General features: G+C 48.3%; 1 protein-coding gene across 2 annotated transcripts in view; it reads left to right on the top strand.

Moving 5' to 3' along the window:
• The window catches only part of COL5A1 (collagen type V alpha 1 chain), a 147,502-nt gene that overhangs the window by 112,371 nt on the left and 8,542 nt on the right, over positions 1-26,589 (top strand). Inside the window, exons 33-64 of one of the 2 annotated variants that reach the window (XM_064676749.1) lie at positions 2,779-2,823; positions 3,107-3,160; positions 4,095-4,139; positions 4,777-4,830; positions 5,412-5,465; positions 8,801-8,854; positions 10,343-10,450; positions 10,616-10,705; positions 10,798-10,851; positions 11,478-11,585; positions 13,272-13,379; positions 13,989-14,042; positions 14,746-14,799; positions 14,980-15,087; positions 15,182-15,235; positions 15,321-15,428; positions 15,566-15,619; positions 15,942-16,049; positions 17,099-17,152; positions 17,514-17,567; positions 18,017-18,070; positions 18,506-18,559; positions 19,280-19,387; positions 19,801-19,854; positions 19,948-20,001; positions 20,121-20,228; positions 20,659-20,712; positions 21,364-21,399; positions 22,164-22,217; positions 22,572-22,830; positions 23,264-23,376; positions 25,506-25,574. In XM_064676749.1, the coding sequence (XP_064532819.1) occupies positions 2,779-2,823; positions 3,107-3,160; positions 4,095-4,139; positions 4,777-4,830; positions 5,412-5,465; positions 8,801-8,854; positions 10,343-10,450; positions 10,616-10,705; positions 10,798-10,851; positions 11,478-11,585; positions 13,272-13,379; positions 13,989-14,042; positions 14,746-14,799; positions 14,980-15,087; positions 15,182-15,235; positions 15,321-15,428; positions 15,566-15,619; positions 15,942-16,049; positions 17,099-17,152; positions 17,514-17,567; positions 18,017-18,070; positions 18,506-18,559; positions 19,280-19,387; positions 19,801-19,854; positions 19,948-20,001; positions 20,121-20,228; positions 20,659-20,712; positions 21,364-21,399; positions 22,164-22,217; positions 22,572-22,830; positions 23,264-23,376; positions 25,506-25,574 (2,439 nt within the window). Of the gene's footprint in view, positions 1-2,778; positions 2,824-3,106; positions 3,161-4,094; positions 4,140-4,776; positions 4,831-5,411; positions 5,466-8,800; positions 8,855-10,342; positions 10,451-10,615; positions 10,706-10,797; positions 10,852-11,477; positions 11,586-13,271; positions 13,380-13,988; positions 14,043-14,745; positions 14,800-14,979; positions 15,088-15,181; positions 15,236-15,320; positions 15,429-15,565; positions 15,620-15,941; positions 16,050-17,098; positions 17,153-17,513; positions 17,568-18,016; positions 18,071-18,505; positions 18,560-19,279; positions 19,388-19,800; positions 19,855-19,947; positions 20,002-20,120; positions 20,229-20,658; positions 20,713-21,363; positions 21,400-22,163; positions 22,218-22,571; positions 22,831-23,263; positions 23,377-25,382; positions 25,452-25,505; positions 25,575-26,589 lie in introns of both variants that reach the window. The other variant, XM_064676748.1, reaches the window with a different exon arrangement.

Below are 26,589 nucleotides of genomic sequence, written 5' to 3'. Positions count from 1 at the left end.
TCTGTATTGTTTTTCTTTTTCCTCCCAAGTATCTCATTTGAAATAAGAGAAATTATACACAGAATTATAGGCTAAGCTGGGATCACACTGCTCCAGTCCAAATGGAGACCATCATCTTAATTTAAGCCCCATTGAGTTAGACTTGATAAATCCCCCTCTGTTTCTCTTAAGACCACTAAATCTGCTGCTTTTATAAGTATGTTCACACAGAGTCAAAGAAAGAGAATTTCTAAGATTTGCTTCTCCAGTGCCTTGTGGAATAACCCAATTTGCAGCTGAAACAACCCCAAATCATTTATTTGTCTTTTCTTTAACACAGTATTACAATTACACTGCTCAACGTGGTTTATGTGTCCAAAATAACGTGAATCACTCGTCTCTCTTACAAAATGGAAATAAGCTCTGCAGCTTGTTATTTCAGCAACACAAACAGTCTTCCCAAGCCCTTAAATAATTTAAAAAAAAAAGGTGAAAATCCAAGGCAGAAGGATTTTCCACACCAGCATAGGCAGCTGAATTTTGGTGTTGCAGTGTTGAACCCCTCCCAAAACCTGAAACTTCAACTTCTGGCTGTTCAGCTCCACAAAAAGGGCTGGAAAAATTAAAAATGGGAAGAGAAAAAAGGGATGGAGATGATTAGAGGTGATGGAGCACCTCTCCTATAAGGAAAGGCTGAAGGAATTTGGATTGTTCGCGCAGGAAAAGAGAAGTTTTGGGGTGACCTAACTGGGGCCTGCCAGTACCTCAAGGTAGACTGCAGGAAAGTTGGAGAGAGACTATTTCCTAGGGCCTGGAATGACAGGACTAGCAGGAATGGCTTCACACTGCCAGAGGGCAGGGTTAGATGGGATATTGGGAAGGAATTCCTGGCTGGCAGAGTGGGGAGGCCCTGGCACAGGTTGCTCAGAGAAGCTGTGGCTGCCCTGGAGGTGTCCAAGGCCAGGTTGGACAGGGCTTGGAGCACCCTGGGCTAGTGGAAGGTGTCCCTGCCCATGGCAGGGGGTGGATGAGATGAGCTTTAAGGTCCCTTCCAACCCAAACCATCCTGTGATTCAATGTTTGGTGTTCCTGGAGAATTATGACCCATTAAATACCCCAATAGTGTTGGTGAGCAGCTGCTCATCACCCTGCCTGTCCTCAGCCCCAGGTGAGCCCTGGAGAGCTTGCTTGGATAAATCAAAAACCTGATCATAAAATCAATAGCTGGACGTGAAAAAGTGATCTTATTTTTAGAGCTGATGGGCCTCTGCCATTAGCAGGGGGTAATAGATCTCCCTGCTCGCCCGCCCTGACAGAGCCTGGGGGGTGTGGAGGGACCCAAATCCAACCATTTATTTGTGTGCCTAGAAAATAATCGGAATTTAGATGCCTTTATGTCAGAATCTCTGCTTGAAAAATATAGGTCTGTGTGCATTTACAGTGCTATATAAATTCTTTGCAGCAGTACATGGGGCTGCATGCATGATTAACGACAGCAATGAGAAGGGGGAATTTTGCTTAAAAATAGAATTGAGGAAGAAGGAGAGGAGTGTGGGGGCTACCTGAGGGGAGGCAGCACACACTCCTCTCCACCTGCTCCAAATTTAGCCTCCCAGAGCTAAAAGAAAACCAGCTGGAGTACTTTAAAGTGATTTTTGTAATTAATTTTAAAAAAGTATGCCAGCAGGGTTTATTAAACGGAGCCGCAGAACAAGGAGGATTCAGCAGGACTAATTTTAGTAGCTTGAAGAAAGTTGATTGTAAAGTTTCCCAGCTCCTGTTTTATGTTCAGCTGGTTAATGAGTGCCAGATACGGGAAGGCAGGATAGTGAGATGATGGATTTGGGGCAGAAAATGGCAAGTGATATTTTAAGCATTCAGTGTTCCTTGCACAGGAATCAAGTCTTCCTCATCCTTCCTTTAACAGGTGATTGGTACCATTAATGAGCTGCAGGTCCAAAGAGGGAAAGTTAAACCTCTCAGAACTCTGTTTTTTTGGAGGCTTGACACTGGCCAAAAGAATGTTTTCAGGCCATTAGTTTGCTTTGAGGCACAGGGTAATGGAGCTTAATGTAGTGCCAGATTTAGGACCCTCTGTCTTTTCTCTGTCAGGATTAATCACAGTCACCCATCCTGGGGAGCTGAGTGCATCTGTCAGATCACATGAGCCTCCTGCTCCTGCTCTGCACAACAATCACTTGTTTAGCACAGAGTTTGCAGCGACCAAGAAAGATTTGTAAATATGTAGGGCAGCTTAATTGGCTTGTGTGGCATAAAATAAGCGCTCCGAGCAGGAATCCTGCTCTGCTGCTGTCAGTCCTTAAATGTTGAGCAGCAACACGTGTGAGCAGCAGGATGAGGACCAGCCCTTCCCCCTGTCAGGAGCTGAGGGAAGGGATTAGCAGGGATCAGTGGGAAAAAAAAAGGGATTATGGGTGTTGGGGTGGCAGAGTTGAATGGGTTTTTGCTGGTTGTGCTGTGAGTTTTTGGGATACTGTATGGTCTGAGTGGGTGGCCTCATCTTTGAAAGCTTTGGAGGACTCAGAATACTGTTCCTTAGGAGAGTCATTCCCTCAGATAACAGATGTTGTCTGGGCATAGGGATTATTGTCCAGACCTGCCCAAGCATTATAAATTAAAACAAATACGAGAAACAGAACATGAAAGTAAACCTGCTGTTGACTTTTTCATCACAAATGAGAACCAGAGAGGTTTTAAGGCCCTTTGTAATGGGCTCTGTGACAGGATCATCTGCTCTGGTGCTGGTTGCTAACTCCTCTTCCTTTCTTTTCATTCCAGGGGACACCTGGCAAACCAGGTCCGAGGGGGCAGCGCGGCCCAACGGTAACGAGCCAATCTTGTGCATTTGGAAGGCTTGTCATGGCCAAGGGAAACTGGGATCTGATGTGTGTCTTCACTGGGGGGTAGGATCTGGCCTTCAGCACTCACAGCTAAGCAGAGGGGACACAGTGCTTTGGGTAACATGGTTTGAAGTCGTCAGACTCCAGTGAGAGTGATGATGGCTCCTGTCAGCCCTTGCTGCTGGTGGGATGACTTGTTGCCCGATCACAATGTAGCTGTGGGTAGAAGAAAGGGCTAAAATGTCACCTTTTGTGTCTTTTTTAAGGGTCCACGTGGGGAAAGAGGGCCTAGGGGAAGCACTGGAAAACCTGGCCCAAAGGTAAGGTTTTGGGAAGCCTTCGGGGTCACATCCTAACAAGTGTTGGTATTGAGACTGTCTGGTTCACTGCCCTCCATTTCCCTCCTCTCCTTTCTCCACTGGATTTGGAAAGCTGAGCCCTTCTAAGCTTTATTCCCAGATCATAACCCGACTGTAAAATACATGCACAGGTTCTAAAAACGTGTTGGCCCACAATTCCACATCAAGTGCAGGAATTAGAGCCATCTCAACAAGAAGGGGAGGGAGCTCCCCCACATCAGCACAACCCTCCAACGCCCTGACACCTCCCCTAAACCCTCTTTTTTGGTGTTTAAGTAGTGTTTGAACCACCTAAGGCTGTGCCACAGGTGAAGGGACGTGTTGCTGCTGGTCTCCAGCTCCTTGCACCTTGCCGAGCCACTTTGCCTGCCCACTGTTGGCCCAGGATGGGTCACCAGGCAAAATTAGGTATTTTATTCCCAGCCAACCTGGGGAGGCACACTCAGCTCCAGAACCTGCTGCACACACTGATTCCCTGACCATCAGTCTCTGGGTGTGACGGAAGCCACACTTTTGTAGCGAGGCATCATCACCACCACACTGCCAGATTTAAAAATAAATGTCTCTCCTTTGTGTTGGCATGAATTTTTGATAAATACCTCATCTTTGTGGTGGCATTTATCTCTCAGAGGGAGGCCATTGTGAAGTGGAAATATCCCTTGCTCACTGACGTTATCTTTCCTGTATTTTTATTAAGCAACGTGGGGAGGAATGAGCAGCTGCTTATTTGTCACTGGGTGATGCTCCTGATGCAGAATTATTATTAGTGAGGGACAGGGGAGTGGGTGGTGTGGTGCCACTGTGGGCTTGGTGCCATTTGAAGTCTTTGCACACAGCAGCTTCAATGGTGATAGATGTATTTTTAATGGTCTCTTGTTTTCTTTATTCATAAAAGGGCAACTCTGGTGGTGATGGGCCCCCTGGTCCTCCTGGAGAAAGGGTAAGACAACCTGGTGGGGTAAAACGGGACTCAGAGGAGGGTTTGCAGGGCTGAGATGGTGCTGAGGGGTTTTGGCAGTGAACATCCTCCAAGGTGACCTGTTAAGCAGAGATGAGTGGGCAGCTCACAGGAGCTGGGATGCAACTCAGCACACTTCAGTCAGCAAAGGGAAAAGTCTGGTTAGAAATCCAGGGTGAAAAGTGCTTGTGTGGAGAGAGGTCCCACAAGTCACCTCCAACCCTTAGGTCTTTTCTGAGCTCTCCAGGGAGGGCTCACATGGGACCTTGGGTGTCCTGTGTAAACATCACTCCATGGGAAAAGGAGGAAGTCACCCCGGGCTTTTGTGCAGGCAGCCAGAGCCCCAGATTTTTGGGGGATGTGGTCCTCTAGGATCTCATAGTGCTTTCCCCAGATTGGTGGAAAAAACTGAAACAATGGGACTTTCATGATTTTAGCCTCAATTTCTGTCTCTTTTTTTTTTTTTTTACTGGGTTTTGGTTTTAAATTTTCTACAAAGTCACCCAGTGTTTGGCTTTCCAGACCTTTGTGCTCATCTGCTGCTCACACAGAGCTGGTGTTTCACAGTGAAGTGTTACAGGTTCCTTAACTGTGTTTTCTGGCTTGTCTTTCATCCCAGGGACCACCAGGGCCTCAAGGACCGACTGGATTTCCTGGACCAAAAGGCCCCCCTGTAAGTAACTCACTTTCTAGAGCATCCAAAGAAATCCAAAGCCTTTCCCACCCAGCTGTGACTGCCTGTGCCAGCTCAGCCTGAGCTGCCTCCCTGACAAGTGGTGATGTCCCCAATAAAAGGCTTCACTGAGACATCACGATAATGACCCAGTGGTTTAAGATTTTAAATAGCCAAGTAAATTGCAGCTGATTATAAATGTTCATTTCCTAATGAGTCAGAATCTCTGGGATCTTTCCTGGGTGTTCTGTTCCTTATTTTCCCTCTGGGTATGAGGAGGACAGCACAACACTAACACTGCTGTCTCTGCAATTATTATACACTGGTGAGGGACCTCAGAAACCTTTGTGGAGTGATTTCCTCCCCTGTGGTGAGCAGCTCACTACTGCTCTGAGCCTGTAAGATAAATCTTTCCTTTGGGAGGTGTGTGGGAAAGGGATGTAGCTTTTAGGGTTCTGAGCACCCCAATTTCACTGTAAAATGGGTGGCAACTGAGACAAGCAGGGTTGATTCAGCTCTTATCACAGTTTTATTACTGAGCACTCAGTGATGTTCCTTCTCACCCTGGTTCTCTGCTGTAGGGTCCTCCTGGGAAGGATGGATTGCCTGGTCACCCCGGACAGAGAGGAGAAACTGTAAGTAGCCAAAAAACCTTGGGCAGATCATTAGTCCTGAGTCTCATCTTGCCAGGTGATTTCTCTAAACCCTCCTGTGCAGCTGGGGAGATGTGGCCACACCTTTGGATTCCCTGGAGGTTTGTGTCTCTCCAGCTGCACGGGATGGTCTATGGGAAGCAACCCTGTTCCGAGCAGGACAGGCTGGTCTAATGATGGTTTATCTGGAGGCTGTGACCAGCTCCTCTCTCTGTGTCCTTCAGTAGATCATGGAGGTCAATGTGTGTGGTTTGAGGATCTGAGCAGGGATGTTGTGGTGCCAGTGACTGGCATCGGGGGCCACTTGAGTTTCTTCTGTGATGGGTGTTGCAAGAGGCAGCTCCTTGAGAGCTGAGAGGATGTTTTGATTGTGTTGAGTGTTGGTCAGCACCAGCACAAGCCAGTGCTTGGTGTGGTTCCTACTTCCATGAGGTGGAGAGGAAGCTGGGGAGTGATTTCTGAGCAGGCCTTGTGGCTGGGACTCTGTACCCCGAGGACTCATTGTAGCTCTTGTCCCTTTGCCTTCCCACAGGAAGGCTGTGCCTCTGCCCTTTGGAGTGTTATGGGTAATCCCTGGGCTTTCTTTCCCACTGGCCTTTGGAGATGTGCAGGTTTCATGTCTCTATTTGAGAGGCTTAACTCTAGGCTGTGATAGCAGGGGTTTGTCATGTGAGACAGGATCCATTCTCCACCCTCTCAGCTTCCCACACCCATGTGTGCCTGGGACCAGGCACAGTTTTATTTTCTCTGGCACCTGGAATAGGGAGAAACAAACACTTTTCACTTCTTGATGCACCACGTGGCCAATGCCACAGCGGAGAAGAGTTACAGCCCAGTTTTGGCCATGCTTGTCTGGAGAGGAAGGCAATTCCTGACCAAGGGGAGACATGGAATGATTTTCCTCTAGTTTTTGTGTCTACACCAGTTCCTGCAGCACCTGAGTAAGAAGAGATAAGCAAAAAATTTGTGGCTGCCCCATCCCTGGAGGTGTCCAAGGCCAGGTTGGATGGGGCTTGGAGCAACCTGGTCTAGTGGAAGGTGTCCCTGCCCATGGAATAAGATGACTTTTATAGTCCCTTCCAACCCAAAGCAATCTGTGATTCCACGATCTCTGCCCACGCTGCCTTTCAGCCAAAGCTACTCACAAGAGCCTCCCCCAGTTGTACCTGTGCCCCTCCAGCAATATTCCCTGGGGAGCAGCTCCTGGCTGGCATTTTGGCATCTTGGATGGAATGTTTATTGTTTTTCCTCAGCTGTTTACAATCCAGCTCAGTCACTGCTTTTGGTACACCCCTCTCCCATCACTGCATGCTGCACGTTGGCAGACAGACCCTTCGTTCTGTCTCTGTTTTACAGAGGAAAAAACCAAACCCGTTTCCTCTCCTCAGCTTTGCATTTTTCTCTACTGCCTTCCCAGCAAATGAGCATAAAAAAGGCTTTGCACATTATGCATTTTTTCCCCCCAACTTATCACACAATTTAATTAACTTGCCTGGCATTTGCTAAGCAAGGCAATGCAAACACTGCTCAGCAACACCAGATATTTATTTACACTCCACAAGACTGGCTCTAGGGCAGTGGTTGGGGTAGTTTTGAGCAGAGTCTTCAGGTCAGGATTAACTGAAAGGTGAAGAGTTTTCACCTGCCAGAGCCTGGCTGGCATTTAGTCTTCCTTTCTCGAGTTATCCATAATGTCCAGGACACTACATTTGAGCTGGAAGAAACAATAAAAAACTTTGCTTTTTTCTGCTATTATCAACTTCTGAGACTGGAATAAAGCATCAAACTCCAAGTCTGCATGACTAAGAATGGAGAATGGGCTTTCAATTATATTGGGTCTGAAAGTTCTCCCTAATAGCTTTCCTCAGTCACTGCAGCAGTAGTTTGCCTCTCCCAGGAAAATCCTGCCAGAAAACAAAATCTCTATTAATCTGTGTCATCAAACTTGCAAAAATCCCTTTCCCCTGCAACCCCTTGGAGTAGGAGAATACCCTTTTTGTCCCCCTTTCCCTACACAGTGCCAGAAAGCAAGAGAAACATAAAAGCAAATTAAGTATTATTTCTCCATCAATAGCCTGGTCAGTGCAATGTGTCTTCATGCAAGAAAATCTAGGCTTGAAATCTCTGTGTGAAACACTTCCCTTTATTTTACTTCTCTTTCGGTGGCAAACAGCCATGCTGAAATATTTGGCCATATTAAATTTAAACAAAGATTGGATCTAAAAAACCATGACAAATTGTAAAACCCCTGCGCCCGAGGCTCCAACAGCACAAAAGGAAACCCCTTTTCTCCAGGTTAACAAGAAAAGTCCTGAGCAGAAATGGTCTAAATATTTCTCTACGATGAGAGTTTAAATTGTACCTTCATTTCCCAACGATGTTTTGCCATTTCCCCGTCAGTGACAGGATATTTTCTGTGATCTGCAGGCAGCTAGAATATCATGGAGGAGTTGTTTTAGCACGACACATTAGCATTGACATGGGATTTATCTGATCCTCTTTTGTGGCAATGAGAAAATAGCCTGTATGCCTTAAATGCCATTTCTCAAGCTTGTCAGCGTGCTGCAGTAAGAACGATAATTAATGTGCTTTTAAAGAGTGGCTTAGGAGAGCTAAACAATTGCAGTGGTGATGGCTCGTTATTGTCACTCTTCAAAATGACATTATAAGGAGCTGTCATGGAGCCTTCACTGCTCATCAGCGTTCGGGGACAAACGGGGCTCTGATTCCTTTCAGCAGATGTTGGTGAAGGAAATAAAGCTTCACTCCCCCCCCCCATGGCTGGAGGGTTTGGGGCTGCAGCAGGGCTGGAGATGGGAGCTGCCGGTGCCCAAAGTGGAAGAGAGGGTCACCCAGCCCCTGAGCTCCTGGGAGCTGAGCTTAAAACAGAACTGAGCCTAAACCAGCACCAGAATGGGGAGCAGGAGAAGGGAAAACAGCTTTTAAGAACTGCTCAGTGTGAAGAAACTCACTCTGACTTTTTAATAGCCCTTTAACAGGCGTTGCCTCAACAGGTTTTATGAGCGTAGCAAATTTTTTAATATATATGGCCAATCCTTCAGCCAAACCACAGTAGCCCCACCAAAACAGCAGAGCTGAGCATTGAGAATCCATTCTTCTTCCTCTGTTTCACCCCTGTATAAATTCAAATATGTATTTTCCACCTTCTTTTTGATTTCTTCTTTTTCCCTTGGGTGTCCATCCGCTCCCAGTCAGTGGTTTCACTACAGGAGGAGCAGTCAGGTGGCAGTCTGACCCTTGCTGGAGCAATCCTTGGCAGAAGTGTCACCTCTTTCTCTTTTACCTTTCTCTAACAGGGTTTCCAAGGCAAGACTGGCCCTCCAGGACCCCCTGGTGTCGTAGGCCCTCAGGTAAGAAGCAAATACTCGCACTTGTACCAACCCTCTGCAACTCCTCTTCCTCAGGTGGGCACTGTGGGCTCTCAGAGCTCTGATGGTTCAGATGGAGGTGCTGGAACCAGGGGTTATACAGCAGGGACTCCTCTTCCAGGGAAGGCAAAGGCATGTCAGATAGCTTTGAAATTCCTGGCCAAGGTGTGAAATATCCCAGTGGTTCCCAGCCCACCTTGTGGAGGCCTTTGGATGGTGTTTAGACAAACGTGCCTGGGGGCTGCTGTAAGTAAGGTGGTTCCTGTGAACTTAAAACAACTACCCTGGTGTAAATTGGAAAGACCAGCTCCACACAATTCAACTAAAAGACCTGTAAACAGACAGTGAGTTAAACAAGATCTCCAAGGGCTGTACAGCTGCTGGTGTTCAGGGCACTGCAAGCGTGATGCAAGAGTGCTCTTACGTGTCGCTGTGAAGAAAGTCATCCCTCTCTAATCTGAAGTGCTGCCAGATTCTGTCAGAGCTGGGCTGGTTTCTTTCAGTCATAAAAAGCCCTGTGCAATCTGGAAATAGTCACTGCACAAGCAGAACTCAGAGCCTTTAAGTACAGGCGTGCAGGGCTCGTGGGTCAGTTCTGGGCAGAGTCCTGGACTAAGTAGGACTGGCTTTGGGTCAAGTCTTCTTTGCTGAACTGCTGGGGAGCTCGCTCTTTAATTAGAAAGTAATTAATTTGTCCTCTTTAATGACAGTGTGTAAAGTCCCTGATTTGTAAATTCCCTGATTAGGGGCAATCCCCTGACGACTGTGTCTGTCTTCTCAAGTGCAAATTAAGTTCAGTGGCAATTTTATCGGGCTCTGCTGCGCGTACTTAGTGTGATCTGTGGCTGCTGAGCGAGGCAGTGGTGGAGTTCTGCTGGCACTAAGTGGCACCCTGCAGCAGGACATGAATTACAGCCCCTGTCCCAGCAGACACCGAGGGGCAGGGATGTTACAGGCTTGTGCTCATGGCTCCTGTCCTCCCCTAAAATGGGCCACTGGGGAACCCTCTGTGCTGGGCTTTATCTTACACTCATCACATTAGTGCCCGCGGAGGGCATGGAGGCAGTGGATAATTGCTGTGCAGTACAAGCCTAATGCATTATTTATGCCCCATGGAAGGGAGAATCAGCAGGGTTGTAGAGTGCTTAGGAAGTTTTCAATTAAAAAGAAAAACCTAAGCATAACGGTTGTAGTAATGACATCTCATTTCTGTGAATGCTTTCACTCCAGAGGTTCCCAGTGCCTCTGCTCTGCCAAGTGCAATGCTGCCCACTTCCAAAACACAAGGTTTCTTTAGGTGCCAAAGGAGGTGTCTCTTCAGGGATTCCTGGTGGCACTGCAGGGGACACTTAAGGGAATAAGCATTTCCATCCCATTGCAACCCAAAGGACTAAACTGATATCCTGCACCTCTTCCATCCTCGGTTGTTCTCCCAATACCCACCACCCTCTCACTGATTGTTTTTTTCAGGGTCCAACTGGTGAGACTGGGCCGATGGGTGAGCGGGGGCACCCAGGCCCTCCGGGTCCCCCGGGTGAACAAGGTCTTCCTGGCCTCACTGGAAAAGAAGGGACCAAGGTAGGGACTAGAATTCACCCTCCCTGCCAGCCTGGGCGCCTGCCTCTCCCCATAGATGGAGAGCATGATTCAGAAGAGAAATGAAGCTTCTGTCTCCTCATGGAGAGACAAGCTGGGTCTCCATGGAGTCTGCAGAGCCTCAGCTGTTCATCCCTGTCGTTGCAGGGGGACCCTGGTCCCGCTGGCCTCCCAGGGAAGGACGGTCCCCCCGGCTTGCGAGGCTTCCCCGGAGAGAGAGGGCTCCCTGGCCCCATTGTGAGTAGAGGCTGCTCGGTCCTTCCAGCAGGAAGGATGCCTGGGAGGTGCAGCACCCACCTCCCAAAATGACTTTGTTTTCCTCCCTCCAGGGTTCTCCAGGGCTGAAAGGCAACGAAGGTCCCCCAGGCCCTCCAGGCCCAGCAGTGAGTATCCTTGCCCTTGCAGGCACCACCTAACCATTTACAAGCTTGGCAGGCCAGAGGGGGGTTAGTCACAGCTCCAGGCTTTATCCCTTATTTCCTTTGCACTAACAAACAACTCCCTGGACGTTGTTTTATTTTACAAGACACGCGTGTAACGACGCAGTCGTTTTGTGGTGTCAGCTGGGAACATACGTGACCAGCTGAGGGAACTGCAGTGGTTCAGGACACCCAGAGTTTTGCTTCTAAGCCACCTGCTTTCCCTCTGGAAGTTGTCCTCACTTGAGATCCATGTTCAGTGCTGCCCTCCTGGAAGAAAATATTCATCATCCAACCCTCCCTGCTGCGTTGGCTGTGAAGTGGCTCTCGTTCCAAGCTGTTAATGTATCCCCAGGAACTGAGCTCCCTGCACCATCCAGAGGAGAAACCAGCCCTTCCAGGGATTTTAATTAAAAAAACGATCTGCAGGACCCCTTAGGCTGGTGGTACCAAGTCATCACATGGCAGTTATCCCATCAAACGTGCTCACGTACTGACAGTGTGTTTGCAGCATCCTGCTGCTGGATTTCTTTGTCTCTTCATGAAGCTCAATACTGCAGTTAAAGCTTCTTTCCTTCTTCTCCCAACAGGGCTCTCCTGGGGAGCGTGGCCCAGCAGGATCAGCTGGCCCAATAGGTTTGCCAGGGCGACCTGGCCCCCAGGGGCCTCCGGGACCTGCAGGTGAAAAGGGAGCTCCAGTAAGTACCAGTATAAAGGTTAAAGGGTATGGGTCAACTAGAAATGTGCACAGCAGGGAGCTGAGCATGGAACCAGTCCCTGGGGGAGGAGGATGAAAGATTTAAATGAATAAATAAAATAGGAATTCAGGTAGAAATTCATTTTCTCATCTTGAGCACACCAAGCCACTAAATATTAATGGCTCAACTGCCCCGTTTGGGATGCCCGTGCTATCAAAAATGGATGTGATCCCCAGGGACCAACATGTCCTCAGGCCACAAGGGCTGAGCAGGCGAAATGACAGCCTGTGTGACCTCCTAGTGACAAGCAGCCAAAGGCCAGGCCTTTGGGAAGAGGAGCGAGCCAGCCCTATCCCTGCTTACAAGGATGCGATGGGAGCAGCAGTTTCCACGGAGCCCAAATAAATCCTTCCCCGGACAATGGGCAGCACGGGAAGGCGCTGCGGAGATTTTGGGATGCTGCATGGTGGTGGTGCAGCATCAGCGCTCCCAGGCATCCACCCCGCTGGTGCCCGTGACAGAGCTGCTCCCAGCAGGATCCCGAGCCCAGCACGGCTGAGTCCTGCCATATGGTCCCTCTCCGGAGCGTTCTCCAGCCAACCCGCGCAAACTCGCACGTCTTTCGCTCCCCCGGCACGCGCGTGAAATGTCACGTGCGGGCAGGAGGGAGTGGGCTGGGATGTGGCTATTTCTGTTCCTGGAGAGCTCGGCACTGACAGTCCCCATGCCTCCAGTTCCCGCCCAAAAGGGTTGGAAGGGATGTTTGGGTTGCCTGCCTCAAACCTAAGCTCGGCTTCAGGCCCAGCAAGATGAGCGAGCGGTGGCGTCGGTGATGTCAGGCTCCATCTCATGGGTGATTGATGTTGTTATCAAAAGCATTTAGCAGCCACTGTATTCCACATTTGCTGGCTTATTAGAAACTCCGGCAGCTAATCCAGAGGCAGGAATTTCCTGGTGAATCAGCTTTAGGAACATCTGTCCTGCCGAGTACCTATATGATGTATCAGTCAGTGGGTAGATGAATAGGCAATTTATGTGGCATGTAATTATTCAGAAGAGAGCACCCAGGATTCAGATGCAATTAAATTATGTACGAGGAAACTGGAAAATATTCACTGTTCAGTTCCTGTAAACAAACAAATTTGATTGAAGGCTCCAGCTTGGAGGAGTGCTAGTAGTTGTTTAAGCAGGAGGCCAGCAGAGATTGCTTTATTCACTTCAGGTGTTTTCCTTTGTCCAGAAGCTCAGGGGGGAGCTCAGGGCCTCCTGAGAACCCCCCTTAGCTAGGAATCAGCCAGGGAAGGGAAAAGGCTGGGGCAGCCTGGAGCACAATCAGCAAAACCTGGCTTGTGGGAGTAAAAATTAGTTGGGGTCTTGTTTGTCATCTGGAGAGAGATGGCAGAGGGTTCAGATTAAATCTGATTATACTGCTATAGCAGTGAAATTGCAGCTGGGATCTGGGTATTCACTGTGTAGATTTGTTTGTTCCTTCGTTATCTCTCAAGACAGAAATTTTGTCTTGTTTCAGACAGCGAGCCCAGAGCCTGATGAAATATCAGCTGGAACAGGTTTTGCTATTCATGCCCAGGGGTTGTTAGCAGCTGAATAAAACATTAATGGGATGTAATGGGCTGGTTGGAGGGTGGAGGAGAGCTCTGTGTGACCTGCTTGTTCTTCTGCTTCCAGGGGGAGAAGGGTCCTCAAGGACCAGCTGGCCGGGATGGCATCCAGGGCCCCGTGGGACTGCCGGGTCCAGCAGGTCCTGTCGGCCCCCCTGGAGAAGATGGAGACAAGGTGGGAACAGCTCCCTGCTGCTCAGGGTCACTCAGCTCCAGGGTCACCAAGGAACTGTGCCCCCTTGGTGCTTCCACCACATTGGGTGGGATGTGCTGCTGGAGCATGTTCTGTAGTGCTCCCAAGTGAGATGAGCGGCATCCAACCTGGGGAGCAGCAGCAGATGGGGCTCTGTGTGCTCTGCCAGCCACAGGCACACCATTCCATGAAATCCAGTTTGCATTCCCCTAAAACCTGCAGCAGCACCTGCCTGTGGGTGCCTGGCCTTTCCAAATTAATTACCTTTGCCCACTCTCTCATTAAGCCCCTCTGGAATGGAAGATTCTTAGAAAACACAGTCTGGGATGACTCTCTCATGGCTGCTAAAAGGGTCTGCAAAATGATGCTTCTTGCATTGCATGGCAGCCAAGGAGAGTTGCAGGATGGAAAAGGGTTTGGTTATACCTGGAATGGTCAAATCACTGGCATTGTTCAGCACACTCTAGGCTTTTTCTGTGGGAATTGGCAGCTTTGGGATGAGGATACAGACACTCAGGACTATTGCTGGACTGTTGAGATGGGGAGGTGCTCACCAAGTGAACTAACTTTGTGCTCCTTTGTTCCTGGCAGGGTGAGATTGGGGAGCCTGGCCAGAAGGGCAGCAAGGGCGACAAAGGGGAGCAGGTGAGTGCAGTGGACATTGCAGCTGCTTCTCTTGAGGGGTGTTGTTACATTGTGTGACTTGCTGGAAACAGAAAACAATATAATTTTAATGTATTTCTTTCATTGCTTGATTCCCTCCTCTTCTTCATCAAATACCCACATGATATTAAAAAGAGTGAGAGCCTCCAGCTCCTAGGAACACAATGAGACATTTCCATGTCAGCCATGTACCATGTAAACATCTGTGAAACATTAATACCCCTTGCCACTGAAGTTGGGTCTTTGGCTGAAGTTCCCCTTGTGATCCAGTTGAAGATGTCCCTGCTCATGACAGAGGGGTTGGACCAGGTGACCTTTAGAGGTCACTTCCAACCCAAACCATTCTGTAATTCTATGATAACTCCAGCTGCTTGCAGCACACTGAAGCACCCTTTCTGTGCTGCCCAGAGCCTGAGGAACACGAGTCACACATGGGTATTTAGATAGAACTGAGCGGTGTGACATTGCTTTTCTGGAGCAAAAATGTGTTAAGATGTGTCTGCTGTGCCATTGGCACAAGGGCTGAGGAATGCTAGTGTGTCCAGAGACACCTGACCCTGTTCTCCCTCTCTGGTTTGGGAATTAATGCAGGTTTAATGGAGGCTGTGTTGAAGGGCATCACCTTTTCCAAGGGAACTTGGCGCTCTGCTCCTAACGCTGACATTGCCCTTCTGTTTTGTGACAGGGTCCACCAGGTCCTACCGGCCCCCAGGGTCCAATTGGTCAGCCTGGCCCAGCTGTGAGTACTGTTCTCCTTTTTTCCACTAAAAAACACTGTAAGGATGAGCAGTTTCTGCCTGGCACTGCTGATGCCCAACACGAGCCGGGCATGGCCATGGGCTGCAGCAGGAGGTGATGGGGATGGGGTTTGTGTCTACCTTGTGTTTTTGCTGAGCTGTGTCAGACCCTTTCCTTGTAGGGAGCTGATGGAGAGCCAGGACCCAGAGGACAGCAGGGCCTCTTTGGGCAGAAAGGCGATGAAGGACCCCGAGGTTTCCCTGGTCCCCCCGGCCCTGTGGGCTTGCAGGTGACTTGTGGCATCGAGGGAGGGCTTGGGGCAGTGAGAGCTGGGGCTCACCTGAGATGTTCACAGCTAACACTCACCCCCTCCACCTCCACAGGGCTTGCCTGGACCACCTGGGGAGAAAGGAGAAACAGGAGACGTTGGGCAAATGGTAAGATGGTTCCATACTTCTTTTTTCATCACTGACGTCATTGCTCTGAGAAATGTGTCTTAAATTTGTCTCTCCTTTCTCTCAGGGTCCACCAGGCCCACCAGGACCCAGAGGCCCATCTGGGCCACCAGGAGCAGATGGTCCACAAGGTCCTCCTGGGGGAATAGGAAATCCTGGTGCAGTAGGAGAGAAGGTAAAGCATCTGGACAAGCCTGATTGAAGCTCACAGGAGTTTGCTACAACACTCCTCGGTCAGCTTTGCTCCGTCAGCAGAAAATCTCATCACCCTGCCGAAATATAAGTATTTCCATCCTCTTTTCCCTTGTGCAGGGTGAACCTGGTGAATCTGGTGAGCCTGGTCTTCCTGGCGAGGTTGGGCTCCCGGTGAGTACCCTCTGGGAAGGCATGGATGTGGATGGAGAGGTGTGGATGTGGATGGGACAGAAACCCTGTCCTTGGTTTGGGTATCAGATGACACATCACCATGTTCCTGGGTATTTATAGTATCACATTTAGTCACCAAATATGGGCTACCCACGACTGAACACCATGAACACCATTTAATCTTTGTGGGAAGGGACTGCTAAATCATGTCCTTGTGTTTGGAGATGCAAATAGAGCTTCTTTCTCAGAACTGATTAAAGGATAATTAGAGATCAGTACATTGTTTTCCTGGATAACAGAAACACCTTTTTTTCCTTTGCAGGGTCCTAAAGGTGAAAGAGGTGAAAAGGGTGAAGCAGGTCCCTCTGGTGCTGCTGGCCCACCTGGCCCCAAAGGCCCACCAGGTGATGATGGTCCCAAAGGCAGCCCTGTAAGTACCCCTTCAGTGTTTCCTTGGCTTGCCCAGCAGGGATTTCTGCATGAAAATAGGTTTTCCAGAGATATTTGTGGAAATTTGAAAGCATTTACCAGCCATAGAATTGTTCCTCTAATGATACATGATATGAGCCCCCTTCTTTAGGGTGCTAATGAGGGAAAGACCCAGCTGTGCTATATTTTCCAGCAATACTGGAATTATTAGCCCTTTTTGCAGGCCATCATAAAACTCACCCCCATGGAGAGGGCCTGCACTAGATTTACTTGGCACTTCAGGATATGGATTGCCAAGGTCTTCTGCAAAGAGCAAAGCTTCCAAAACAGCACAGAGAAGATTTATGTGGATTTGGGAGCTGTACCTCCACGGCCAGATCCCTGCTGCTGCTAATTGCTGTAGCTCTGGTGAAGCCAGTGGAGCTCTCCTGATTTATACCAGATGACAATGGTACAGTATTTATCTTGCCCTCTCCTTTGATGCTTGCTGTCTGGAGAAATTTATTCTGAGATAAGCAAAGATGGCATAAAACAGCAGAGGAGGCAGGGGAGTTACTCATCTCTCAACAGATGGGGTTTGGGATGTCTCGTGATTGGGTGAAATCTGGTTTTTGAGTGCTGGTCTTGGAATCATTTGAAGTACCTGACAGACACTGCCTGAGGAAGAATGGTGAAGTGTTTTAGTCATTAAATGCTTTGAGACGATCTTCCTGGGAAAAAATGTTACACATCATGTAGGAAGCAGAAGCAAAATCTTCTAATCTGCACCTTCCCCAAAGCTGTGAGGATTTTGCTGTCACCCGTCCAATGTCTGTATGAAAAACTAAATGAAACCCCCAATGTTGCCTTTGGAGCTTTGCACAGCCTGGATGCAGAGGCTGTGACAGGATGAAAATACTGAAGCTGCAAAGATGGGATGTGATCTGGGATTGTGTTTGAGGGAATTGGGGCCTGCTCCGTAGGGTGACTCCCCATGCTGTCCACTAGTGCTCTGCAGTTCTCCAGATGCAACATCCCTGACTTGGGACTATCCTTCTTCTCTCTTTGCAGGGTCCAGTGGGTTTCCCTGGCGACCCTGGTCCTCCTGGAGAACCTGGTCCAGCTGTAAGTGTTTGTCTCACAGAAGGGCAGATCAGTTCCTCCTCCTAGTTTGGTGAAGTGTGACTGTGCTGCTCATTCCCCAGAAGCTCCTCTGTCATTTACTCTTCCCTTACTTGGGAAAGGTTAGGAAGTCCCACCAAAAGTCTGTCTGACTGTGCTCCAGCCTTTGGGGCAGTAGCTATATGAGTGCAGTTATCCCTGTATTTGACATTGGACATCATGTTGTCAGTGCTCCCAGTGGGAGGTGGGAAGGGGTGGTGCCTGGTGACATGAAGACCAGCTGAACCTGCTGCTGCCAACACTCTGCTCAAGTCCATTCATACCCTAAATACACCTCCTTGTTTCTTTTTGTCTTCCTATTCAGGGTCAAGATGGTCCCCCTGGTGACAAAGGTGATGATGGTGAACCTGGACAGACTGTGAGTAACTGGACAGATGAGATCTGTTCCCCCCACTCCCTGTGTGCAGGTCCAAGGACACTGAGCACCAAATTCCCACCAGCACTGGTCCCCTGATGCCCGTCCATCCTATTTGTGGCAGCCTGGCTGCTGCCATCCATCCATCCACCCATCCATCCACCCACCCACCCATCCAGCTTAGCAATACATCCCAAAAGCATAAATTACCTCATGGAAAAACAACTTCCAAGCCTTTGCTTTCAGCTTTTCCGCGCCGTATGGTACTTCATGGTGGGAAGGGATAAAACGAGATACCACCTGCACCCCGAGGAGGTGTTGGGAGTTGTACTGGCTGCCCACGCCTCAGCTCAGCACAAACTCGAGATCCTGACTCAAGTTTTACACATTTGCTGCTCTTTCACACGTCTCGTGGTGCATTTATGGCTTTTTCTCCTCCCCTCTCCATTTAGGGTTCCCCTGGTCCCACGGGAGAGCCAGGCCCCTCTGGACCCCCAGGAAAAAGGGTAAGCTGGTTGTTTTAGGAGGATTTTTCCAAATGTATCTGTGCTGACTTTTTAAAACTCATTTTATTGCGAAGTCTCCCATAAATGCTGTGTAAATACTGTGTAAAATGTATGATAATTAAAAAAAGAAATTATACACCATCCACAGCCATTGGAAATTGATGGGAAGCTGTCAGCTGAATCCCATGGATTTTTTTTTAAGGTGTTAACAGGCCAAAAGAAAATACAAGTATGAGGTGCTTCTGCTCTTCCTGCATTGCTGGCAGAGCTTAGGGATTCATTTAGCAAGCAGCTAATTCAAAAAGCTTTCCAGAGATATTTGTCTCCATTTTGCCTCCTTCCCTGGGGCTGCAGCATCATTTTGCTAATTCCAATGGACCATTTCAGATCACTGTGATCTAATTGTGTTTTGCATCTATTTTGTGCTTTCTTTAGGGCCCTCCTGGTCCAGCTGGTCCCGAAGGAAGGCAAGGAGAGAAAGGAGCCAAGGTAAGAATTAAAGGGGATTTTACTTCTCCTACATCCTTGATATGCCAAAAGCATCAGCCTCTGCAACACCAGCGTTTGAAAGGCAGGGATTTGATTTTACTGCATTTTACAACAAATTAACCTGGATTTGGGGACATTGGCATCAAATCTGAGCTTATGTTTCATCCTTTAACAAACTCTGTGGAGATAATTAGGGCTTGGTAAGGTCATGGGAACGTCTTTTCTTGTTTTGAAATGACCAAGTGCTATATTTGGCCATTTAACGTCTTGTAAATAACAGGGCGTGCACAGCCCCACGTCCCTTCCCAGGGCAAACATGGGGCCATGATTGTTTTGGTAGGAGTGGTGGGGAAATGGAGAGAGGGATTGCAAATTATAGATCCAGTTGTTGTGGCAGCTGCAGGAACACTGATGGTGGAGGATTCCCTCTTACTAGCTCATCTCCCAGGACTGAACCCAGGAAAGCTTCCTGCCCTGTGGAGCTCAGAGGCAAGGGGTGGTTCCTGCTGGAAAACAAGCAAGGCTGAAAAGTGAAGGAGTTTGGAGACCTCTCCTTAGTGCACAAGGGGGAGGGAGCAGTAGGAAAATCAAGGAACAGAAAGTTTTACTTGCTTTGCGTGGACCTGCCTCCACCCCGTGACATCCTGGCAGCAGCCACAGGGTACTGAAAATCATTTGATGCCCCAGCACAAATTAAACCATCCTGCCTCTTCCCTCCAGGGTGAAGCTGGTTTGGAAGGACCTCCTGGGAAGACTGGCCCAATTGGTCCCCAAGGTGCTCCAGGGAAGCCCGGCCCCGACGGCCTTCGAGGGATTCCTGGTCCAGTCGTGAGTATTCCCAGTCTGAGAAAGCTTCTGGGCAGGGTTGTTCCTGGTGCTTCACCATATCCCATCTGCTTGGAAGATACTTTTCTCCCAGAGTAACATTCTGTCTGTGCTTAAATATCTGACAGCAGATAAAATATATTTAGTGGAAATAATAGAACAGTGAGTAACATCTTCCACCATGTTTTCTTTGAGTCTTGGGTCTTCTCAGCCACTCTTTTTGGGTGGGAGTTTCCTCCCAAGTCCCTGTTCCAGTTAGAGATTTGAGCATGAAAGGACCATAAATCCTTTTGCCTTTGCCATCTGGGAAAAGCCAGGACAAACATTCCCAGGCACAGGCGAATAATCAGAATATTCCCAGCTGGGAGCACTGCTGTCATGGATGACTGTTTTCAGGGAATTGCACTGTTTTACAGGGTGAACAAGGTCTCCCAGGATCCCCTGGCCCAGATGGTCCTCCAGGCCCAATGGTATGTCCATAGTATCAAATTCCAAGAGTTTTTGAAATGGGTGTGTGTGACATGAATTCATCCCCTCTTTTATTTTCCCCCTGTCTCCCAAAGGGCCCACCGGGTTTGCCTGGTCTGAAAGGAGACTCTGGTCCTAAAGGGGAGAAGGTAAGAACAGCACCTGGGATATATTTGGGTTTGTATCTAGAAATGTCTTTGCTGTGTAGCTTTGGTGTTCAATTGCCTCCAGTGAGAATTCCTAATTAACATCTGCTGTTTTCCCTTAGGGTCATCCAGGTTTAATTGGCCTTATTGGGCCACCGGGAGAGCAGGGAGAAAAGGGTGACAGAGGTCTCCCAGGCCCCCAGGGCTCAGCAGGACCCAAAGGAGAACAGGTAAAGATTCCATTAGATCTTCATGGGACGTGCTTTTGAGCTGCAGGTTTGCTGCCCTTGAGGAGGCACAGCCCAGCAGAGATGGTCAAAGGGACTCCTGCTAATTTTCAAAGGAATATTTTCTATATTAATGTGGTTTATTCTACATGTGAAATGTGGATATGCTGCAAAATGACCCATTTTAGTGGGAAGCAGATTCTCAAGGGTAGTATGAAAAGAGTTGAATGGACTTGGAGGGATGGTATCATTAAATATTCATCTAGAGGGCTGATTTTTAAAACTGTGTGTGCCTAAATGAGATATGGGATTCCTTGTTCATGCTCCTGTCTGGATCATGCACATGCTTAAAAACCAGTTAAAGCCCCAGATTGGGATGGAGTCCTCTGAAGCTGGGTGGTCAAATCAATGTTGTTCTGCTGTTATTTTTCAGGGTATCACAGGTCCTTCTGGGCCCATCGGACCTCCAGGGCCACCAGGATTACCGGTATGTGGCAACTGATTATCCTGGAATTCCTTGGGAGCTGCACAGTCCTTCAGGAGCCACTTTAGTGCCCTCAAATACCCAGCACAGTCCTGGCCTGACTTTACCTTGTCTGAGGGTTCTGGTCACAACGGGTTTGCTCAGCTGAGCCCATTACAAACACCTGAATGAGTTCCAGGGGTGCTGGAAGGTGACGTGTGAGATGGGCACGGCGGGATGAAGGCAGGGAAATCATCCCACCCTGCTTCTCTTCCCCCTTTCTTTTGCATTATCTGCAATCACACGGTGATTTTTTGCACTTTTTCCTGCTATTTGTATTTTTTCCCAGTGGATATCCTGGGATGAGCAGCTGGGTGTCCTTAGCACAGAGCCAGGATCAGCCTCACATTGCAGTGAGCCCCCAGCAGCTTTTCCAGTCCTCGTCAGGGCAGGGCTGTGGAGTACTGACACAGATTGCTCTGACACAAATGCTTTCTGTGTGTTGGCAAATAAAAGCAGCACCCAACTCAAGTGATTGTGGAAAGTGGAAATAGAAATAGAGTGAATTTTAAAAAAAACCTTTTATATAGCACTATTTTCTCTCTCTAAGGAGAGACTGATGACTTCTCTGCTTGGAAATGTACTGACTCTTCTCTATATTTTTTCTCTACGCAGGGTCCACCTGGTCCCAAAGGTGCTAAAGGATCATCAGTGAGTATAGACACTGTTAAATGAAGAGGCTGAGGAGCTCTTATTAAGTGTAGAACCTGCTGTGACTCCTCCACATCAGTGGCATTAAAGCAATTAGCCAGAGATGACTGTAGCAAACGCAGCCTTTTCAGGCTGTCTGAGCTCAGGAACGGTAATTGGGAAAGGTTTTTGTGCCACAACTGTACTTCACTGAGCAGCAGCGCAGCACAGATCATAAGGAGGAATCCAGTGCATAGTCCTTGGGAGAAAACCTGCTGCTGTAGAGTGGAGGGTATTAAAAATAGACTGAAAGCGGGAGGTGAGAAGCTGAAGAGCGAAGAACTCGGTGAGAAATACGACACTGAAACTTCGTGGTGCAGATCTCCTTTGCAGGCAGCTAAAAATTCCCCTTGGGCAACTTCCTAGTGTCTTTTTCCCATTCAGAATTCAATGTTTTATTAATTTTAAGATCGTATTTGACTTGTAAAGATGTTGGATTGATTTGGAGGGGTAAAGTTTTTGTGCATTGGAGGATCCTTCCTTTTCTGTAGGGAGCCTAAGCAAAATTTGTCTCTTTAGTCCCCAGTGTTTGATCTTTTCTTTTACCTAAACATCAAAGATAACCTAAAGAAACATTTTCTTGGGAGGTGGGTACAAGAAGACTCCTGTAGTGTGCCTGAAGAATAAGGTTTTTGCCGTGAAAGAAATAATGTTTGGGATGTGATAAAAGTAACAACTGCTTTTTCCCTGAGTGACTCGTGTTTTTCTCTTGTTTTTCCACCCAGGGTCCAACAGGTCCAAAGGGTGAATCAGGTCTTCCTGGGCCCCCAGGGCCTCCTGTAAGTAGAATCCATGACACAAAGTGTGAAACCATGTTTGGATTTAATGGATGTTGTAACGTTGGGAAGTAGAAGATTTCTGGACAAGGATTCATTGCCAATCCTGGGAAGGGAGTGGCATCTCTTAGGGATGCTGGGGGAGAAAGCAGGATGTAAAGGGAGAAATTACTAATGGGAAGGTGGAAAGGGAAGGTGGACCCAATGTTTCAGCAGCACCATCAGGGGTGTTTTACATGTCTAACGTGTATCTCGTGATGCTGTTTCTCAGTGCTGGGAGCTGCTTTGGTCACCTCTCCTGCCTCTCCTCCACTTCCAGTGCAATGAGAAGTTGTATCCTCTTTCCCCACAAATCAGGGTCCTCCTGGAGAGGTCATCCAGCCGCTGCCCATCCAGGCTTCCAAGAGGACCAGGCGGAACATCGACGCCAGCCAGCTGGTGGACGACGGGAACGCCGACAACTACATGGACTATGCTGATGGCATGGAGGAGATCTTCGGCTCCCTGAACTCCCTGAAACTGGAAATCGAGCAAATGAAGCATCCACTGGGCACTCAGCACAACCCAGCACGGACCTGCAAGGACCTGCAGCTCTGTCACCCCGACTTCCCAGATGGTGTGTCCTGGGACAGAGGGGATATGGAGAGAACACTGGGGGTTTCCCAGCTCCACAAAACAAAGAGAAGGGAGGGTGGGAGGAGGAGTAATTTGAGGAGTCCCTTGTCCTGGTGCTCCATGAGAAATTTTGCTGGAAGAGAAGGAATTTGTAGAGTTGGGCTAGATAATCATTGTACATCCCTTCCAAGTGAAATTTTCTATTCTAAGAATGGGGATATAGAGTGAAAACATCTCTTATGTAAAGTGCCACAGTATTAACTAGAACAGGAACTTAAACCAGTTTTTCAAAACCAGTTTTTCATAAACTACATATAAATAGTAGCCTGTGACAGAGATGAAACATTCCTGGTAAGAGGGTTGGGAAAGTGCCCATTGTCCTTCCTTCCCAGTGCTAATTCTTTCTTCCCTTCTCTCCCTGCTCATGCATCCAGGTGAATACTGGGTTGATCCAAACCAAGGATGTTCCAGGGACTCTTTCAAAGTTTACTGTAATTTCACAGCTGGTGGAGAGACTTGCATCTTCCCTGATAAGAAATCTGAAGGAGTAAGTCCACACAACCTTTAATTTCCCCCTGTGTCCTGGTGATAGATTGTTCCCTACTATGAATATTCATAGACAGTCAATTTCAGGATAATTTAATAATAACCAGTGAGGATCAAAGATCCAGAACATTCCTTCGTTACACAACATTGCTTCTAAAATAATAAGGAACATGTTGACAAAGAGAATTTCTTTGAGTAAGTCAGATTGGAACAAGCCTTTGATGATTTCCCAGGCATAATAAATACTAAAACGTTAATTTTTTTAACTCTGCTGTACAAAGGCAGATGAGTGTGTTGGGGCAGGAATTGGGGCTCCCTGGGAGCTTTGTTTAACTCATTCCCTGTCTCCCCTCCCAGCCGGGCTGTCGCTCCGCTGCCTGCATGTCTAAGCACCACTGACTCCTCTCCCCTTACTGTGTCTCCAAGCAGAGCAGATAAATGTTTATCTCCTGTCATTTTTTCCTGCTGTTTCCTGTGGGCAAATGATCCTAAATGATTGCAAGTATCGTCAGCTCTCTCCCTGGTGCTGATGTGCAAGGTTGATGAAGTTATTTTGTGTAATGATGCGCTTAGCTCAACCAAACTCATCATTTTTGTCCTGCATCCATGCACTCTGCTTTCCAGAGCTGCTCTTCCCACTGCCTGGGGACCAGCTCTTGCACTGGCCAAGCAGAAGCTCTTGCAATTCAGCCTGGGGGAGCTCTGCCAGTGTCACAGTTGTGCTCCAGCTGTGACAAAGCTGAGCCGTTCGCTTGCTGCATTTCACCCACCAGAAATATGTGTCACTGCTGAACAAATAACATGCAACATAAATATTCCTGGAGTTTTTCTTAGGGCTGTTTAAACAGGAGATAGATTTCTTCTCCTGTGCATCAACTTGCCATGTCTCTCCTCGAAATGTTGACAGCTAAAATTGGATTCTGGCCATGATCTTACAGGATCTCAGAGTCTTGCCATGCTCGTCCTGTGAGGGGCTCTGTGTGATACTCCTCAAGTGCAAACTGTGCTACGCTTCTGCAATACTTTATTCATAAGAAAAACCTTCAGCCTGCTCTTTTTCCATCTAGAGGAATGCAAACATTGACCACAGAAGCACTGAGTACTGGCTGAGTGGTTTTATTATAAGCCACAGCAGAGTTTGAGCCATATCCCCTCTCAGTTCATCCCTCAACCAGCAGAAACACGCTGACTTGCTTTACAGTTCACGTGCTGGAAAGGAAAGGACAATCCCAAGACACCTGCATGGAGCTTGGCTGTAGTTTTTGGGGAGATTTGAGGCAGAAGTTAGGGGGTTTGTGGGAGGGTGAGGGAGCAGAAGGCAGCCATGTTACTTCCTTGTGCTCTGACTCAAAAAAAGTGCTTCAGCTGCTTGGCTGGGGCTGCCATAAAGAGTGCTCTGATGGCTGGTTTTTTGTCATGGTCACCGTCGCTCCGGGTTGTTGGAGCTCCATCACATGTGGTCCAGCACCATCTGCACGGTCTGTGCTGCACCTTAAACACAGGAGACAGGTAGAGGCTCTTCCTTAATCACATCCTTTGCCTTTCCCAGCCCCACAGCATCTGGATTTGGCATTAGAGTGGCAGAAGCCTCCTCAGTTTCCAGCGCTGCCTCTCCACCGCAGCCCTCCCATGAAGATCATTGCACCTTTCACCATCCATGTTTCCTTTTTCCCTCTCTATCTTTCCTTTTACTTTTCCTCTGATTAGACTGCACTGCTAGATTTGCATCCAAAGTGTCTAGGAGGCAGAGATCATTAGCCCTTAGCTAAGGAAGGTGGTGCTAGAGCACCACTGGGTACCTGGGGGAGGACCACACCATCCTCCTCTGTTCTAGGGGCACCTTAGTGCTCTGCCCACCACTTATTATTGGTGTAAAAGATTAAGAAATTATTCAGAAGGAAGTTGGACACTTCCAATAAGACATGCTGCTTGTGGAACTGAATGTAACTGTTTTAATTTCTTTTTTTTTTTTCTTTCTCTCTTCCCTCCTTGCCGTCCCCAAACTAGGCTAGAATTACTTCTTGGCCAAAGGAAACCCCGGGCTCCTGGTTCAGTGAATTCAAGCGCGGTAAACTGGTAAGATGCATCTTGGTGCTTTCTGTTTTCCTTAACCCCTGTCATATTTTACAGAGTAAAATGGCTCGTTGGCCCAAAGAACAGCCTTCCACATGGTATAGTCAATACAAGCGGGGGTCTTTGGTAAGTGGCTCACCTTGGCCCTCGAGCCTGAATCAGAGCTCCTCATCTGCTTTGGTATGGCCAGACCTGCTGCACTCTGCATGCTGGACTAATCACCACCACCAGCCGTGGCAAAACATTTAAGGTGGAATACTGAGAAAGAAACAAAACCCCGTGGAGGCACTTTTTTTTCCAGTTTGCTTGACTGGGAACCCGGGAACAGGTGATGAGCTTTGCCCTGTGTTAGAAGGGGACACAGTGATGTGCTGGGGGACCCTGAAGAGATGGAGCTGTTGTAGGTTTGTCCTCACAGGGCACAGCAGGATGTCTGCATCCCACGAGGATTTCTGCATCCCACAAGGATGTCTGCATCCCACAAGGAGGGCTGTTGCTGTCTCCTCATCAGTTCCCATTATGGCAAGGGCAAACTGGGTGTCCCCATGTCCCACAGAGACGAGGCCTTATCCCAAGAGCTGAGAGACCCCTAAAGTGATGCTCCAGCCCAGAGCTGTCACAGCCTGTGCTCACTGGTATCCAGGTTGAGGGCGTGGATCTGCACATATCTGGTCTGGGGCAGGTTTTCCCCAAAGGATGGATTTTGTCTCCTATACTGGAGATGAGCCACACCAGGGACTCCCACATTCCTCACGGAGCTTGGGAGACATGAAGTCACTATTTTAGAGGAAGATTTCAAGTCACCTGCATTTGCCAAGTCTAGTGGGCAGGGTTTTGACTTAGTCACAATTAAGGATTTTTTCAAGGGAGAAGAGCAGCTGTAAAGTCAGACAATGTTTGATGTCAGAAAGACAGCAACACATAAAACAGAGAAAACTCCTGTATATTGTCCTGTAATTGTCCACTTTGTGGACAGATCACTCCCACAGAGACCAAGTCCTGGTCAGGGATGTCAGAGCAGCAGCTGATTAGGGTCAGCCAGGTCTCCTTAAGCAACAGAAATCTCCCCCTTGTGTATCAGTTTGTGTAGGATTAGCAAGAAGCAGATAATGAGCTCAGTCAAATGAGGAGAATTAGGGAA

Source organism: Pseudopipra pipra, chromosome 20 (assembly GCF_036250125.1).
Source record: "Pseudopipra pipra isolate bDixPip1 chromosome 20, bDixPip1.hap1, whole genome shotgun sequence".
In the NCBI taxonomy this organism is placed as follows: domain Eukaryota; kingdom Metazoa; phylum Chordata; class Aves; order Passeriformes; family Pipridae; genus Pseudopipra; species Pseudopipra pipra.
The sequence above is the reverse complement of the archived record's forward strand: the minus strand, read 5'-3'. Positions and strand labels throughout refer to the sequence as shown.